General features: G+C 41.6%; 2 protein-coding genes across 6 annotated transcripts in view; one reads left to right on the top strand and one right to left on the bottom strand.

Annotated features, from left to right (window-relative positions):
- wdpcp (WD repeat containing planar cell polarity effector) overlaps positions 1 to 6,657 on the bottom strand; it is a 103,467-nt gene extending 96,810 nt beyond the window's left edge. For all 5 annotated transcript variants that reach the window (XM_080450263.1, XM_080450265.1, XM_080450267.1 and 2 more), the window contains exon 1: positions 6,415 to 6,657. The gene's annotated coding sequence lies outside the window, so the exon portion shown is untranslated. The remainder of the gene's footprint in view (positions 1 to 6,414) is intronic.
- Positions 6,658 to 7,233: 576 nt separating this feature from the next.
- mdh1ab (malate dehydrogenase 1Ab, NAD (soluble)) lies at positions 7,234 to 16,032 on the top strand. Its single transcript, XM_080450279.1, has 9 exons — positions 7,234 to 7,264; positions 8,056 to 8,154; positions 8,636 to 8,732; positions 10,585 to 10,760; positions 13,461 to 13,583; positions 13,698 to 13,874; positions 14,686 to 14,799; positions 14,965 to 15,054; positions 15,548 to 16,032. Exons 1-9 carry the CDS (start codon positions 7,262 to 7,264, stop codon positions 15,668 to 15,670), a joined length of 1,002 nt encoding a protein of 333 aa, XP_080306405.1. The 5' UTR covers positions 7,234 to 7,261; the 3' UTR covers positions 15,671 to 16,032.
- The last annotated feature ends 294 nt before the right edge of the window (positions 16,033 to 16,326 follow it).

Genomic DNA, 16,326 nt, shown 5'->3' with positions numbered 1-16,326 from the left:
GTGTATGTGTATGTGTATGTGTATGTGTATGTGTATGTGTATGTGTGTATGTGTATGTGTGCACGGCTGCGCACGTGTGTGTGCATGTGTACAGTTAGTGCCACCTGCTATCAAGCGGAGTGTCTTGGTGCATTGCGAGGGCTATTTGGTCTAGCAAGGCAGATAAGGGGGCGATAGCGGGGCCTGTGCGTGTCGACTATCTTGCCTGCTCGGTGCCGTCTCGCAGGGTCACTTGGCTGCACTCTCCGGGGATGAGTGGAGGAGTAGAGGTGGAGAGGGAGGCAGAGAGAGGGCGAGATAAAGAGGGGAGAGGAGAGGTGGAGATGGGGGAGTGGAACAGGGAGGTGAAATGAGATGGGAACAAAAGAGGAGGAGGCTGAGTGGACGGAGAAGGAGGCAAGGGGTCAGTGGAGTCGACAAGAGGAGAATGGCTGCTGTGAAGAGAGACGTGTGACTCTCCACGCCGTCACACACTTATCAACAGTGGTGGAAAAAGTACTCAAATGTTTTACTTAAGTAAAAGTATCAATACTGCAATGTAGAAATACTCTGTTACAAGTCAAAGTCTGGAATTCCAAATTTACTTGAGTAAAAGTGCAAAAGTATTGGTATCAAATCAAAATCTTTTGAAAATAGCAGATCTACAAGCTCTTTTGTAATATTAGCCAAAATCTACAAAGTAACTAGTAACTAAAGTTTTTAAATAATTGTAGTGGAGTAAAAGTATAATATTTCCCTCTGAGATGTAGTGGAGTAGAAGTACTGAAAATTGGAAATACTCCAGAAAGGTTAAAATACCTCAACATTATAGTTGTACAGTACTTGAGTAAATGTACTTAGTTACTTTACACCACTGCTTATCAAGATCTTCTCATGACAGCCACAGGCATCACCCAGCTCAGAGTGTTGCACATGTGTGTGTGTGTGTGTGTGTGTGTGTGTGTGTGTGTGTGTGTGTGTGTGTGTGTGTGTGAGTTTTTTTTTTGTGTATATATATGATTGTGTGAGTGTGTGAGCGTATGAGTGTATATGCTCCCCCACCATCTGTGTGCATGTGCAATTGAACGTGTACGTGGGACTGTACTTGCGCGAGTGCACTGTATCTGTGTGCGTGTTTATGTGCATGTGTGTCTCCGTACGCACAATCTCAACAACAATCAGCGATCGAAGAGAATGTGCGTGTATGTGTGCCGAACTGCACATGCACTATGTGAATCTGTGTATATGTCTAGGTGTAGATGTCCAACTGTATGTGTGTGTGTGGATGTGCACGTGTGAACAATCCCAACTCCCGGTCCCAACTGCTATGGGGGCTCCAGGTTTAGGTAGGCGCAAGTGACAAAACACCCTCAAACTGAATGTTTTCACAGCACACACACACACACACACACACACACACACACACACACACACACACACACACACACACACACACACACACACACACACACACACACACACACACACACACACACACACACACACACACACACACACACACACACACACACACACACACACACACACACACACACACAGGATCAGGCCAGCATGGCAAACTGGCACCAGATATTATCGTGTGAGCTGCTGTCGTTTTTGGTTTCATTATGATTTCCCCTTTACAAAGAAAGTATGCCTAATCCCCCCTATGTCAGCCCATCAGCTGGGGTGACTGCCAGAAACACAAATAAACAGCAGAATCCAACTTGTCAAAAAACAGTTATGGTCCTGACAGACTCGTTTGAAACGCACGCTCATGAAAAGTCATGACTGTCAAGTCCTCTTTTAATCAAACTTAAGGGGATTTCGGGATGACATGGACGGATATATGCTGCTTTGACAGCTCACATTGCAGGGCAAGTTTGAAACTTAACTGAATTGAAGAGTAAGCGACCAACATTTTTGGACCCACAAAATATTGGCATGATTTATTATGTCTATACATGTCAGATTCAGACAGCTTGGTTGCTTAGGGCCTAAATTGACACTGCAATCAGGAAATTTTATTTGAATTTCATTTCATATATTATTTCAAAATAATGTTATTTGAACCAATCTGCATGGTAGAGTATGTTAATAACGACATAACTAGAACATCTGCAGTGGTTGGAGGTGGTCTCACTATTCTTCCAATGAAAAACTTAGACCCTGGTGTGGGGCAGGACACCGTTGGTTGAAGTAGTGTTCTGCCTTATAAGCGCAATATCTCCCCTGACCAAGCAGAAATCTGGTCTCTCACACGGAAAACATGGGTTCGAATCCCTGGTAGGCCATAATAAAAGTTACAGATTGCAGTTTTAACTTAAAATAAGACTGTTTGCTTCTATTACTGATGTAGCATGGCAAGAAATGTTGTTGCAGTTTTCCATCTGTCAAAAAGATAACACCTTTCAATTCAGTTTGGTACCACGTATTCTATGCATTTCATACATACTAGAAGGGAGATTAAATTGCTGCAGTGCTTTTGAGGTGACGCAGTAAGAGCTAGCACAATACAATGCAAAGAGTGCAAAAGCATTAACGTGCATCATTCTGGGACACACAAAGGGTGATGCACATTTAATGACAATAAATTAGGTGAGACTGCTGTGAATCCTCTGGTCTTGTTACAGTTAATCCTTTAGTTCTCAACTATCCACAGAGTGACACACAAAGTAAGTAATCCAGGCCAAACCCAATTGTACTAGTTTTCTATACCAATTAGTTGAACTGCATTCACTTGGTCTCAGGTGAATTATTCCTGCCCACCGGACAATCCGATAGCCATAGCAGTTTTTAGGGCTCATGCCACATGGGCTCTAATGTCTAACCATTTGCTACGTGTCACCCTCCTACGCTGAATGTGAATAAAGCAATTCACATTCAGTGTGAATTGCTGATGTCAAAAATAAATATTTAAACTAGTCTCCAATCTGATAGGAGCACAAAAAAACAAGAGAGGTCTGGATTCCAAGGCACAGAGAGTATTTCATTTCAAGATTTCATCTTCTCAGGTTCATATATCTGTTTAACCCCTTCCGACAGGTGGTATCAATCCTTAAAAGAGTAGTTCACCTCAAAAATGACTTGTTTTCTATCAATTACACACCCCATGAAGCCTTGAATTCATGGAGATTTTTTTTGTTTTTGTTGCATTCCTAAGCCAATAATTTAATGACCGGCAGAGTCTCCGGTAGGACACTTGCAGACTTTGTGGAGTATCCTACCGGAGACATTAGCATCTTTCCGCCGGACATCAAATTATTGGTTTAGGAATGTGAAGGAAAAAAAAGGATCTCCATGAATTCAAGGCTTCATAGGGTGTGTAATTGATAGAAAGTAAGTAATTGGGGTGAACTACTCCTTTAAGGAAGAGGTGGGGTTACACGGCATGGTTCAGTTTGTTGACTTGTGGATACAGTACAGTATAAATCACACAGAATATCATAGGCATGTCATACAGTATATCTTGTGGCCACAACATAACTGACTGTGCCATGCCACCCCTCGTCTTCCATAGAACAGATTATTATTATATTATAGTCCTCTGGCCTGGGTACCACATTGGTAAACTTGGACAAGGCACAGGAAATTGGTGGAACATTACAGAACCACCAGCCACCACCCAAATTGCTGATGAATCTTGACCAGTTCTTGAGTTGACCTATTCTTCCATTATACACCCACTTTAACAGGTGAATAAACACTCGCCCGTAGACTGCCCATTTTTTACACCTTAAAAGGGATATTTCACTTTCAAACATGTTTGGGGTAATTTTAACATCTAATCAGGCTTTTGTGAGCACCCCAGAGCGTTTTTAAATTGCTTGATTCAGTATTTAGATATTTGATATTCATTTTATCAGGCACTCAACCTTCCTATAGAAACCCATTGTAACTTCAAACTCCATTTTAACGACGATAGATTCATTGAAAACACCCGTCTTTGATTATGGTGATTGATATTGTTCTTCTAATACATCAGGGGTCTGTGTTTTTTTTCAATTACTTTTTTTCTTTAATTTATTATTTATTTATTTTCATTTTCAAAAAGAATTATAAAAGATTATTGATTTATTTTTTTGAAAAACCACAGCCCCTCACATATTAGAAGGACAATATCAGCCACCAGAACCAATGACGGGTCGGGTGTTTTAAATTAATCTAACATGGTTAAAATTGAGTTTGAAGTTACAATGGGTTTGCATAGGAAGGGGGTGTGTCTGATAATATCTAATATCTAAATACTGAATCAAGTAACATAAAAACGGTCTACTCTAGACGTTAAAATGACCCCAGACAAGTTTGAAAGTGAAATATCCCTTTAACTGCTGTAGGTTTTTTTCAACGTAGGTTGGCAACAGCAACAGTTTTGGACGGAAAACACATGAGTGTTTTATTAGTTAAAAGCCCTTTCAATCACGGAAACACACCCAGCCTGATCACACATGCCAACACCAAGACCAGCTGTGAACACCTGGCACCCTTCACTGACACAGGCACACGCCACACGGTAGGGTACCAAAAACATTCTAGCGGACGCTGAGACGAAACACTGCCAGGTCGTGGCAGCTGCTTCAAACACCCCGTCTGAATCACACACAGAGGCCTTTTGAGAAGCGAATGGTCTGTGTCCTCCTCTGTCACTGGCAGGTGGAGACACGGTCACGCAAAGCTGATACGGGGCCTTTGGAGGGTGACTTGGTTTCAGACTTTCAGTTCATTTTGTACCATGCTATATTCCTCGTTTTACCTGGGTTTAACAATTGTATAATAAGCAAAATATCATTGAACACATTATTCTATACCTTCTATAGGTACAACAGTGATGCAATGGCTACGACATGTATCTACTGAAATACATGTTCTAAGATTTGTCTTGGGGATGGAGCATAAATGCATCACCATTTAATTGAACAGATTTAGAATTGCTAAACAGCAGCAGAGATTATGTGGATTTGATCTAAAAACTGCAAGACAATTGTTGCTTGTTAACCTGAAAAATTACAGGAAGATCCACCTTCATCCAAAGCTATAAAAAGCATACCGGTTACTACACTACACACACACTATACATTACTCCAGTCTGTGGTGTCCAGACTCCACATGACTGCTTTTAGGAACAGCTGCAAAAATGAAACAGTCATAGAAACAACAATTATTCTTGAGCAACACACACTAAAGAAAACAAACTAATCTAATTTGGGAGAGTGTAGCCTATTTCATGGCTAGCCAACCAGGCTAGCCTTCATAAAGTGAGGCCACAGCCGGGGGCCAAACAAGTGTAACACCATCTCCATTGCCTTTGTTCAAGTCATGTAATGAGTCTGTGTAATGAGGCCTTGTAATATTAATGGCCAAGCTCATCTAACACTGAGTTCCCATAGGGGTCCTCTCAACTCAGTGCAAGATACGAAAGAGAAACACTTTGGTGGAGGTGAAAACTATGATGGCTACATTACAGGTCTAAATCTGAAAACACAAGCAAGCATTTGTTCTTTAAAGCTGAGGGAATTAACAGTATGTGTCTGGACTTATCATAATTTGTATGACATACATACAAATTAAGAAGCCAGAAGAAAATGTATTGGGGACTATACCATGATTGTGAACCAAGGAAATCTGGTGTATACTGTATATCAGTTATTGCATCAGAGGTTCTGTAAAGTTTTCAGGGAAGTGTGTACATTATTCTTAATATTCAGTATAAAGCAGACACAGGATCAATTAAACTCACTCCCAGCTGTGAGTTTAATTGATAACAGCCCAGTGAGCATGTTATCTTGCTAAACTTTAACACTCTTGGGGGGGAGAACATTTTATATTAGAGACACTTGAAAAAACAAAGCACCTGCCCCAAAATGATCAACTTCAGAGAGTGATCAACCATACAGCTTGGAGACTACTGTGTGGAGAGTGAATACATCACTGTCCATTCAACAACATAATGCCTAACCAGTGGTGTAAAGTAACTAAGTACATTTACTCGAGTAGTAGTTTTGAGGTATGTTTTACTTTACTGGAGTATTTCCAATTTTCAGTACTTTTACTTCTACTCCACTACATCTCAGAGGCAAATATTTTTTACTTTTACTCCACTACAATTATTTGAAAATCTTAGTTACTAGTTACTTTGTAGATTTTGATTATTATTACAAAACACACTAACCACTTCACATATTGAACTTACAGTATTGATACTTTTACTTGAGTAAAAATGTAGTACTTTTTCCACCACTGGAGAGTGAATGCATCAATATCCATTCAACACCAGCCTAACACACACGCACGCACGCGCACACACGCACGCACGCACGTACACACACACACACACACACACACACACACACACACACACACACACACACATGAGGGGGGTGGGGGGTGACAGGTGGAGAGAGTTTGTAAAAAGATCAACAAAACGTTCATGTATACCTTATTTATTCCAGTGAGGTTGACTGCTAAAGTTGCTTGTTGCTGGAACTTAAGATTTGTTTGGCAGTTGTTGTATTACATTGTCCATCCAAATGTTTATATTTGGTTGTCAACATGAAGCTATATATTCATATGCCTGATTAATTTACGTGAACGAGTAGCCGTCACCAATGTGATGCTGTAGTGTAGTTTTATCCAGATTCATTCCAGCGATTTAGCGGCTGCATAGTTAGCAAGCTAAGCTAACAATACTACTGCATTGGGGATTGGAGGGTTGTGGTTGCCAAGCAACTACTGAAGCATCAGTGCGTCAAAAAACTAAAATAAGCTACAGTAAAGTTACATCCGTTTTTGCTTTCAAAATAAAAGTGTATTTATGATGAAGATTATTATTGTGTTGTTGTTGTTGTTGCTGTTTTCTCTAGAGTGTGTATACGTACATAATGAAACAAGTTAAATAATAACCAGGGGAAACCATTGGGATGAATCACTGAGTTTTTCTTTAGTTTTTTCTTTTAAAATAAATCCATAAATGGTGAATACCAATACTTTTGTAGTACATTTTTAAATACCGGACTTTTATTTGTATCTGAGTATGTCTAGAATCGTGGTATTGATACTTTTACTTAAGTAAAACATGTGAGTACTTTTTACACCACTGAACCAAAGATGGTGAATGAATCTCATCTTTGATGAAGCTTTGGTAAAACTCGTAAAACTACAATTCCCAAAGTACTCAGTACTGCGTTCAATGCGTAATGACGTACGTCATGGTCACGTGGGATTCGGAATGACTTGACTGACTTCCCCAGTGGCCTGCGTACAGAGGGAGAGCTGCCATACCAACATGGTGAGTCTGCTGAACATATTGTTCACTTTTAAGTTCACATTGGGGTAGCTTGTCACACTTGTTGATAAATCCACCACTAATGGGCTAACAAAGAATTCCGTGATGATTTCTGGAGATTGTTGCCTGGAATCTCTCTAGAAAAAGTGTGTGAGCCTTCATTTTGAAAATTAGTTCCCACGTTGGTTTGTTTGGCTGGCTGCCATGATGTAGCCACTTTATTCACTTATTGGATAGCCAACTTAAAGTAGTACTAGTTGTAGAAGCTGTAGCAGCAGCAGCAGCAGCAGCAGCAGCAGCAGTGTAGTACTAGTAGCAGCAGCAGTAGCTCACTAGAATGCAACAGGTTCTACTGAATGAATGAATAAAGCTGCCTCTGTCTGCAAACACACAGAACATATTGCTCTAAAAGTAATTGCACACTTAACTCAGAGTGTAAAATATGGAGACAAATGGACCGCATTTGGTTCCATTTATACACTGACACTGAGGATTTTGCTGTGTAACATCTCCAGACTTTTTCAGAGTGATAGTGTAATTAGTACTTAATTTAATTTTTGGAAGGGCAGAGGTGAGAATGGGATCAAACATCAAAAGATTTAAATGAATGGAAAAGATACCAAGTGACTATAAATACATCAGCCTGTTATGTAATGGAAGTGTCAAAGCAGCACTCTTGCTATGCAGAGAGAGTGCTATTTTTGAACTTGTCCTGCCTTACCCCAGTGGTCACATAGTCCTCATCTGTGATTAATGTTAGTACTAACGGTCTCCTACTCCCTTTTGTCTTTCAGTCTGAGCCTATTAGAGTTCTGGTGACCGGTGCTGCCGGGCAGATTGCCTATTCACTGCTGTTCAGCATTGCCAAGGGAGATGTGTTTGGCAAAGATCAGGTAAAGAAGGGCTTACAGTACTTGCATAAGTATACACACGCTGATCTCATTAGGGAAGTGTAATGGCAGCGTCTGGGATATTGCCGGTCCCCATAAAACAACTTAGATTTTCTCCAGTTGACCTGGTAATTTTGATTGAATCTACGTTATCACAGTGTAGGTGATTAAACTGTGCATGGTTAATTCATACGGACTCATGTCAGGCTTAGGTTTGACCTTGGAGTCAATGAAATGGATCTGGTGCTTAGGGCAACTCTTAAAACCACATGATCCATCTGGCCTGTGTCGAAGCCAGTCGCCTCCATGGCTTAGGCTGTCAGTCAGACTGTTCTGTCATCTCAAATAATCCTTTGTCACGTCTGTCTGCATGTCATGATGTGTTGAAACTTGAAAGGTAATTTCAGTTTAGTGTAGCATGTTCTTTTGATCCTCATCTTTCTTAAACCATTCACCCCCTTCCATCGCGCCCTCTGTCCTTCAGCCAATCATTTTACTCCTGCTGGACATTACGCCCATGCTGCCCGTTCTGGAGGGCGTCGTCATGGAGCTGCAGGACTGTGCCCTCCCAATTCTGAGAGGTAACCACGACGCTGACCAAGTGAAAGTTCAGCAAACAGGATATAGAGTGTGTGCTGTCCTGTTGTACCTTTATTTACCATGGGAAGATTTGCTGAGAACTAATTCTCTTTTTCAGGAACGCACTGCTTCACACTCACACAGACACACACATTAAAAGCTGACCAGTACAACCACAGTCTTATACAGTACTGAGCAGCTCCACTGGGGTATTTAGAGGTTCAGTGCCTTGCTCAAGGGCACTTCAGCGGTGTTGAGGTAGGGGTAAGGGTGGCCATTCACTTCCCCACCCAGATTGTTTCTGTCGGTCCGGGGTATCGAACCGGGAACCTTTTTGTTTACAAACTTGCTCCTCTAACCTTTTGGCCACCGCTGCCCCCCGTGTGTCACATCTCATATGTTGTAATTTCACCAGCGTGCACTGTATACTATATGGTTTTGGGCTGCGTTTGCTTTCAGTGCTTATTGGAAGTGGTTGAAATGAACTCATTCACTTCGGAAGGACATCGCCATTAGTAAAAATCCAGGTGCAGAAATGTATTCCATATAATATTTGGTGGACACACACAATTTATTTTCAATACGTCACCCTAGTAAGAGCTGAACGTTTAATCCTGCACACACAATTTGGAGTGTTAATATATAATATAACTCTGAGAGTGTGTCCAACTCCCACAGGAATACGGGTGCACAGGCCATGAGTGAAAAATAGCTTGGTTTGACAATAGAAAATACCCTGCAATTTGTCTATATTGTCAGTCATGAAAATGGCTAATTCACAGAGCCAGAAAAACTAAAACAAATTCAGAGCAAAGTAACAGTCTTTGTACTTTGAATGGAAAGAGAGCCGTCTCCTGATGTCCAAATAGCTGCTCAGTCTTTGTGTCTTTACGGTAACCAGTGTCACAGCTCTGGTCGTGACTCGTGAGGCGCCATGATGCGCCATCTCCATTGTGACCTGGAATTTTTCCTTTGAAACAGTGCTTGTCCTTTGCTTTGTTTGGAGCGGGCTGTGAGAGGCCCCTGTATTATCTGACAGTGCTGGGAAAGACAATGTTCTATGTTTGAGGTGAGCCCTGCAATATAGTCGCTCTGCTGCTGCTCACACATGGGACCCGTGGCCAAAACATACATTTTAAACAAGGTACACAACAGCAAATTCTGGAATATTAGTCTCAGAGTTAAATTAACACTCCATATTTTACTTTGTATTATTATTTTGTATAGGAGTGGTTAAAAACTACAAGGAACTTGTCATGAAGTGCTGTGTTTAAAAATCTTTTGTCAGACCAGAACACACAGGGAGAGCTTGGAAGTATGAATAACTAGGGTGTAACATTTGGTTACAAGGCTAGTTGAATTTGATCGGGCAAATACAAGTGAGAGAGTGTTTGGACAAATTTGTCAGAACTCCAGCAGCTATATTAGCAAACAACCTCTGTATGCATCTGGTTCAGGACCCGCCTCCTCCCATTCGGTCCCCTTTGTCCCAAGTAATCCACCCGTATTGTCAAACTATATGACTATGAACCTGATTGTAATAATACCCATTAGTATGTTGTGGTGTTGTCTCATGAAATTCTTGCGTTTTCTATATTGTAACTGTTGAGAGCACAGGAAAGGCATTGAGGAGAATTATCTGTGGAAAATAACTAAAGTCACACATCTCCTTGTATCTTTTGTCCAGTGTGCTTCACAGTAAATGCATACAATATAACAGTAACACCCATGTGCTTTATTGCTCATTTGAATCAACAACTTGATGTACATCTTCTGAGGTGTTTTTATGCTGCTAAAATGGCAGCTGGTTTAAAGCCTTTTTGACTCTAACCCCCTCTTCTCTTCTCCCGGCAGAGGTCATTGCCACGGACACGGAAGAGGTAGCTTTCAAGGACCTGGACGCTGCCATCTTGGTGGGCTCCATGCCCAGGAGGGATGGTATGGAGAGGAAAGACCTGCTCAAGGCCAATGTGGCCATCTTCAAGAGCCAGGGAGCAGCCCTGGAGAAGTACGCTAAGAAAACCGTCAAGGTAAACGACACAGGATGCTCTACTATATGAAAGTAGCATGATGGGTGTGTCTGCATCACCATCTAGGGCAGTGGTTCCGCGACCCCCCATTTGAACTGGGGACCCCCCAAAATAATCACATTTGAACTCTCCAAAAAAAAAATATTTGAACTGGGGACCCCCCACCCTGACAAGCACTTTACTTGGAATTGTAGCAGTTGAGGCATTATTTATTTAGTTTGACTCGGTTCCACAGATAAATATTGTGAAAATAGCCAATCTACAAGCTCACAATGCCTGGCAAGTGGCAACGCTGGCGTTGTGAGCTTGTAGATCAGCTATTTTCACAATTTTTGCCTTTCATATATTATTTGACAATTTGGCCAATGTTTGACCAGTTTTTATTGTAATTACTTTTGATGCAGCAATGGTCTAAAAAAAATAAGCTATTAAAAAGGTCTTAAAAGTCCTTAAATGATCACTTTACTGTTATCTGGGGACCCCATCAAAATCATGTGGGGACCCGTCCTGACCCACAGGTTGATAACCACTGATCTAGGGGAGGAGTAGTTCACAGACAAGATCACACTTTCTCCAGTAGAAAGTTAGGACGCAGGGTTCTTAACAACTTGAACCCCCCAGAGGTCTGTACTAGTATGCCGAGAAAATGGCAGAGGGAATGCCGGAAATACAGAATGTGTAAGAATGCTGGAAACACAGAATGTGTAAGCACTATGGTTGTACTTCTGCAGTGGAACTGAGAAGTTTATGCATTAGCATTTTAACTTCATTGGAAGGGAGAGTGAAGTCTTCCTCACTGGTGCATATGTGGTAGTGTTTACCCTTAGACAGTATATTTTGTCCTGGGGACAGAAGTATGTGTGGGGAAACTTAAACCGTTGAAGTGAATAGTAATTCCTGTCATAAGCACACATCCCATGAAAGGCCCATTGAAATGTATAGGCAGCTGGGTGCTGGCTAGCCATGTGATGGAACAACTGGAGTTAAATTCAGACTCTGCATGTCCATACATAATGTGTACCGTTGTAGGCAGGGTTTAAGCATTCGTACAACTCTCTGCAGGCTTATATAAGCCTGTCATAGTGCCGTCCGAGGCCTGGTGACATATTAAAAGCCTGACATACCACCACAAGTGCCAGTTAACACACAGGGTCTTCACTTTCTATCCTGACTTTAACCTTGGTATGTGGTACATTATGGTGGGAGCTGTCTTACTGACAGGATAGTTTGTGTGAGAGCGGGGCACTATTTCACACATAGATACTAGAGCTATATTTTGCATAGAAGATGATGCACATAATTTATGTAATATTGAAACTGGTCAGTACCATCATATCTACAAGAGGACGCTTGCTGCCGATTGAATGTAGGCTCCAGGCTAGTTGAAAAGGCTAGAATAAAGATGCAAGGATTCGACAGTGATGTCACTGTCATGCGACAGAAGTGTTGCAGACTCAACGTAGGCTACACAGTGGTGTATCATAGACTGGCAGCGTGCACAGCTTCGGTTACATTTACATTATAAACATTGAGCACCCACCTACTGATCGAATGGTTATTTTTTACAATTGATTGTGTATCTGTTCCCCCAAAGTCGACGATAATTCGAGGCTCGATAATTTATTTGACAGCCCTAATAGATCCAGTACACACAAACCTCCTCACACAGATATCCATTTTCACTCTGAGAAATTCTCCCACCCTGCCTATATTCCTGTCCCAGTGACCTTGACTGGTAGGAGGAACGCTTGTCTGCTTTGGAGAGGCCGGTTCATTACATATTGGCAAGGATGTGAAATTTTCCGTTCAAGGCTGCTCTCCTACTTTCAGTCCTTGTTGGCTCAGTTTACTTATTTGGAATCACAAAGTGATGACATGAGATGCTTTTCTGTCACGGAATGAGACCCACGCTAAACAAGGCAACCTAGAGGTGTGTGCATAGTTGAGCTGTGTTTCTTTTGCTGTTTTAAGACCCTATAGTGGACATACTGTATTTGGCAGCCACTGCCAGAGTGAGTGACATACAGTATATTATTACCAAAATACCCATACAGCCTCGTTAATGTGGTTTTGCACTTGAGCTTCATGTGGCTCTACTAATAAAATGCAAGTATTATTAAAACAAAATACACAGCAACAACCCATTGGAAAAATGTCTTCACATAAATTAGATCTCTGTGCTGTCAAACAATGTGAACATGTTGTGACTCATGGTGGTGTTGGGCTGTAATTGATAATCTAGTCAAGCAAGTTCCTAGGAAGGAATGTGACCCCTCCAATGAGCATAACTCCTCCAGTGATGGTCACAAGGGGAAAACATGGGGGAATTTCTATAATGTGACAGCACCATCCTGTTTTTGATTGATTAAATACGTTATTAACCATTTCAAATAGTACAGTGTTACGATATTACAATGATTGCTAAAAGGATAACACACAAAAAGCTTGTTTCCATTGTGGTCCTGTGTATTCAATTCATTGAGACATTTAAAGACATCCATTATTATACAATAATAAACAAGACATGTTTATCAACACTAGTAGCAATAAACGTATACCGTATTTACAGTAGGCATTACAGGTGGGGGGGGGCATTTCTGGTGTTAAGCTTAGAGGACTTGCTGCTCTTTTATGGTGGTTATATCAAAGATGTATTTGTGTGTGTGTGTGTGTGTGTGTGTGTGTTTGTGTGTGTCATAGGTTCTGGTTGTAGGAAACCCAGCCAACACCAACTGTCTGATTGCAGCAAAGTCTGCTCCCTCCATCCCCAAGGAGAACTTCTCCTGCCTCACCCGTCTGGACCACAACAGGGCTCGCTCCCAGGTGTGCTATAAGTATAACTTTAACAAAAAAAACAAAGCAAAAATGTAAAGGCGTATGGGTTGCTTTTCCATCGGAAGATTTCCACGGCTGACTCTTCCTCTCTTTGTCCCTTAGGTGGCGATGCGCTGTGGCATCCCTGCCACCCATGTGAAGAATGTGATCATCTGGGGTAATCACTCAAACACGCAGTACCCTGATGTTCACCACTGTAAGGTCAAAATGGCCGGCAATGACCTGGCCTGCTTCGATGCTGTCAAAGATGATGCCTGGCTCAAAGGAGACTTCATCTCTGTGAGTTGGAACATGATTCGCTATTATCCATGTTATCTAGTTATCATGGGGAAGGGAACTGTGCACTGACACTCCTACAGCAATACACTGTTTCGCACTTAATACATATACATGTGCATGGTGCATCCGGCTTTACTGGGTGCTCCACCGAACACAATTGGCTGTGTTCGCTGTTGGAAAGCCGGTTGAGGAGGGTTGATCTCTGTCAGAGGGTGATCTTTGTCACTGCTTTAGACGAGTCTGGTCTGTTACTTGTCCAGCAGGGAGCGGAACTGGGAACGATAACATGTTCCTCTGCATGTGTTACGCCCTCCTGGTGAAACTCCTCACTATCAGGTGAAAAGAAGCAGCTGATGGTGTCAAGTGTATTGGAGGAAACACTTGGTTGTGTCTACTCCCTTCCCAAGACCAAACAGTAGAGGTCAGCAGTGTCAGGGACTACATTTGGAAATTGGCATAATGACTAATCTGAAAGAAAGATAAACAATATGGATTTAATCACACTAGTCAGTGTTAGCCAGTACATAATAATAAGAACAATGATAAATACTGGCTATCACTTTTTATAGCCCTATTGTGCGATCCATAGCCGGTGTCAAAACAAACCAGCCCCCCCTCCACACGTACCTGTCAGACTACTGCTACGCTGGTCATATCAAAAAGTACAGAATGCAACTTAAAAACCTGTTCACTTGTTACGATAGACGTATCACTGCGTTGGACAAGGGACAACATAACAAAACATGTTAATATTATGCCAAACAAAATAAAATATGCCTACCTGTTCTTCTCTCCTCTTCCTGCATTCCAGACAGTGCAGCAGAGGGGAGCTGCAGTCATTAAGGCCAGGAAGCTCTCCAGTGCCATGTCTGCTGCCAAGGCCATCTGTGATCACCTGAGGGACATCTGGGCCGGGACCGCTGAGGTAAACACCAGGGGATGGGTGCTGAAAATCAGGTTGCATTGCTTTGGATTTCCTGAAACCGTCTACATTCTGTAGTTCTAACATGAGACTGGCCCAGTATTCAACACCAGTATCAGGGTGTCTTTACTCTCTCAAATGCAGTTTTTCCTTCTCTTTGACCTTCAGGGAGAGTTCATCTCCATGGGTGTCTACTCCACTGGCAACTGCTACGGAGTCCCTGAGGACCTCATCTATTCATTCCCAGTCCAGATCAAGGTGGGACTTAGATAATGCTGTTATAACAGCCATGTTAGCCCCATGCTACTGTAGGATTGTTGTTTTGAGTGTTTCCCCGGGTGTTGTATTAATAGTGGCCAGTGATAGTTTGGATGGGTAAATGCCAGAGGACAAATTTCACGTATGTGCAAATGTATTTTCCTTTTTATTATTATTACAGTGTTCTCTGGTCATGATAGAGCTCTACTGGGGGGAAAACAACATTCAGTAACACTGTAAACAATAAATGAAGGAGGAAAAAAAATATGTACAGTATTATATAACTCAATGGGTTTCAGCATACCTTGCTGTAACTTACCACCTTGCTTTAGAGTCAGTTTTTTTTTTCCATTGCTCTCCAGGTTTATCTGAAACCCTAGAAGTGCATCTAGTGTTTACCAAGTGAAAAGTTACAATGTGCACTTCTGTTGGAGTGTATATTAAATATGACCATAAGAAATACATTTTGTCTTTTTTTATTTTTATTTATCAGGACAAGTCCTGGAAGATTGTGGACGGCCTGGTCATCAATGACTTCTCCCGAGGCAAGATGGACGCCACAGCCACAGAGCTTATGGAGGAGAGGGACACGGCCGTGGCCTTCCTGGGGGTGTGACTAGACCCAGCAGGTGCCACCATCATCCAGCACTTAGACACCACTAAACCTCCAGACGCACGCCTATGACACTCCACCCCTCCTCCAGTTTTGTGTGTGTGCGCAAGAGTGAGTTTTGTCAGTCCACAACGATCTGTTACAAACTATCTTCAAACAAACTCTTTCTGCTAAAACAACCCTCTTAAACTAAGTTGGAGTATTGTTACAAACAGTCGAAGATGCACTATGTCTACAGTCACTGAAACAGTTAATTGCATAAACTATAAACAATAAAAGATCAGGCAATGTACTTGTTATTTTTGTAGTTGAAGTTAAATGTTTACAAAGTTGAATAAAGGCAAAGTCTGTAATTTAAATAACAAGTAACTGTTTTACGTATTATTTTTTTATTACTTTTTTGGTATTTGCATATCAGTTTGTATTGCCTTAATTATTTGATGGGAAAGTCAGTGTAGAGAGGGGGAAACCAAGGTCGGAAAGGGGAGACAGGTGAGACAATGCCGGAGGTCTGATTCAAACCCAGGTCATCATTGCAACTCCTAAATCACCCCTCACACATTTACTTCAGTTGAGATAACATCTCATTAGTTTATAAACGTTATACCTGGATTTGTGGAGTCTGTAAGTGTTGCTACAACATTATAATTCCACCACAT

This window comes from Gymnoscopelus braueri, assembly GCF_963280865.1.
Source record: "Gymnoscopelus braueri genome assembly, chromosome: 14".
Taxonomy (NCBI): Eukaryota; Metazoa; Chordata; class Actinopteri; order Myctophiformes; family Myctophidae; genus Gymnoscopelus; species Gymnoscopelus braueri.
The sequence above is the reverse complement of the archived record's forward strand: the minus strand, read 5'-3'. Positions and strand labels throughout refer to the sequence as shown.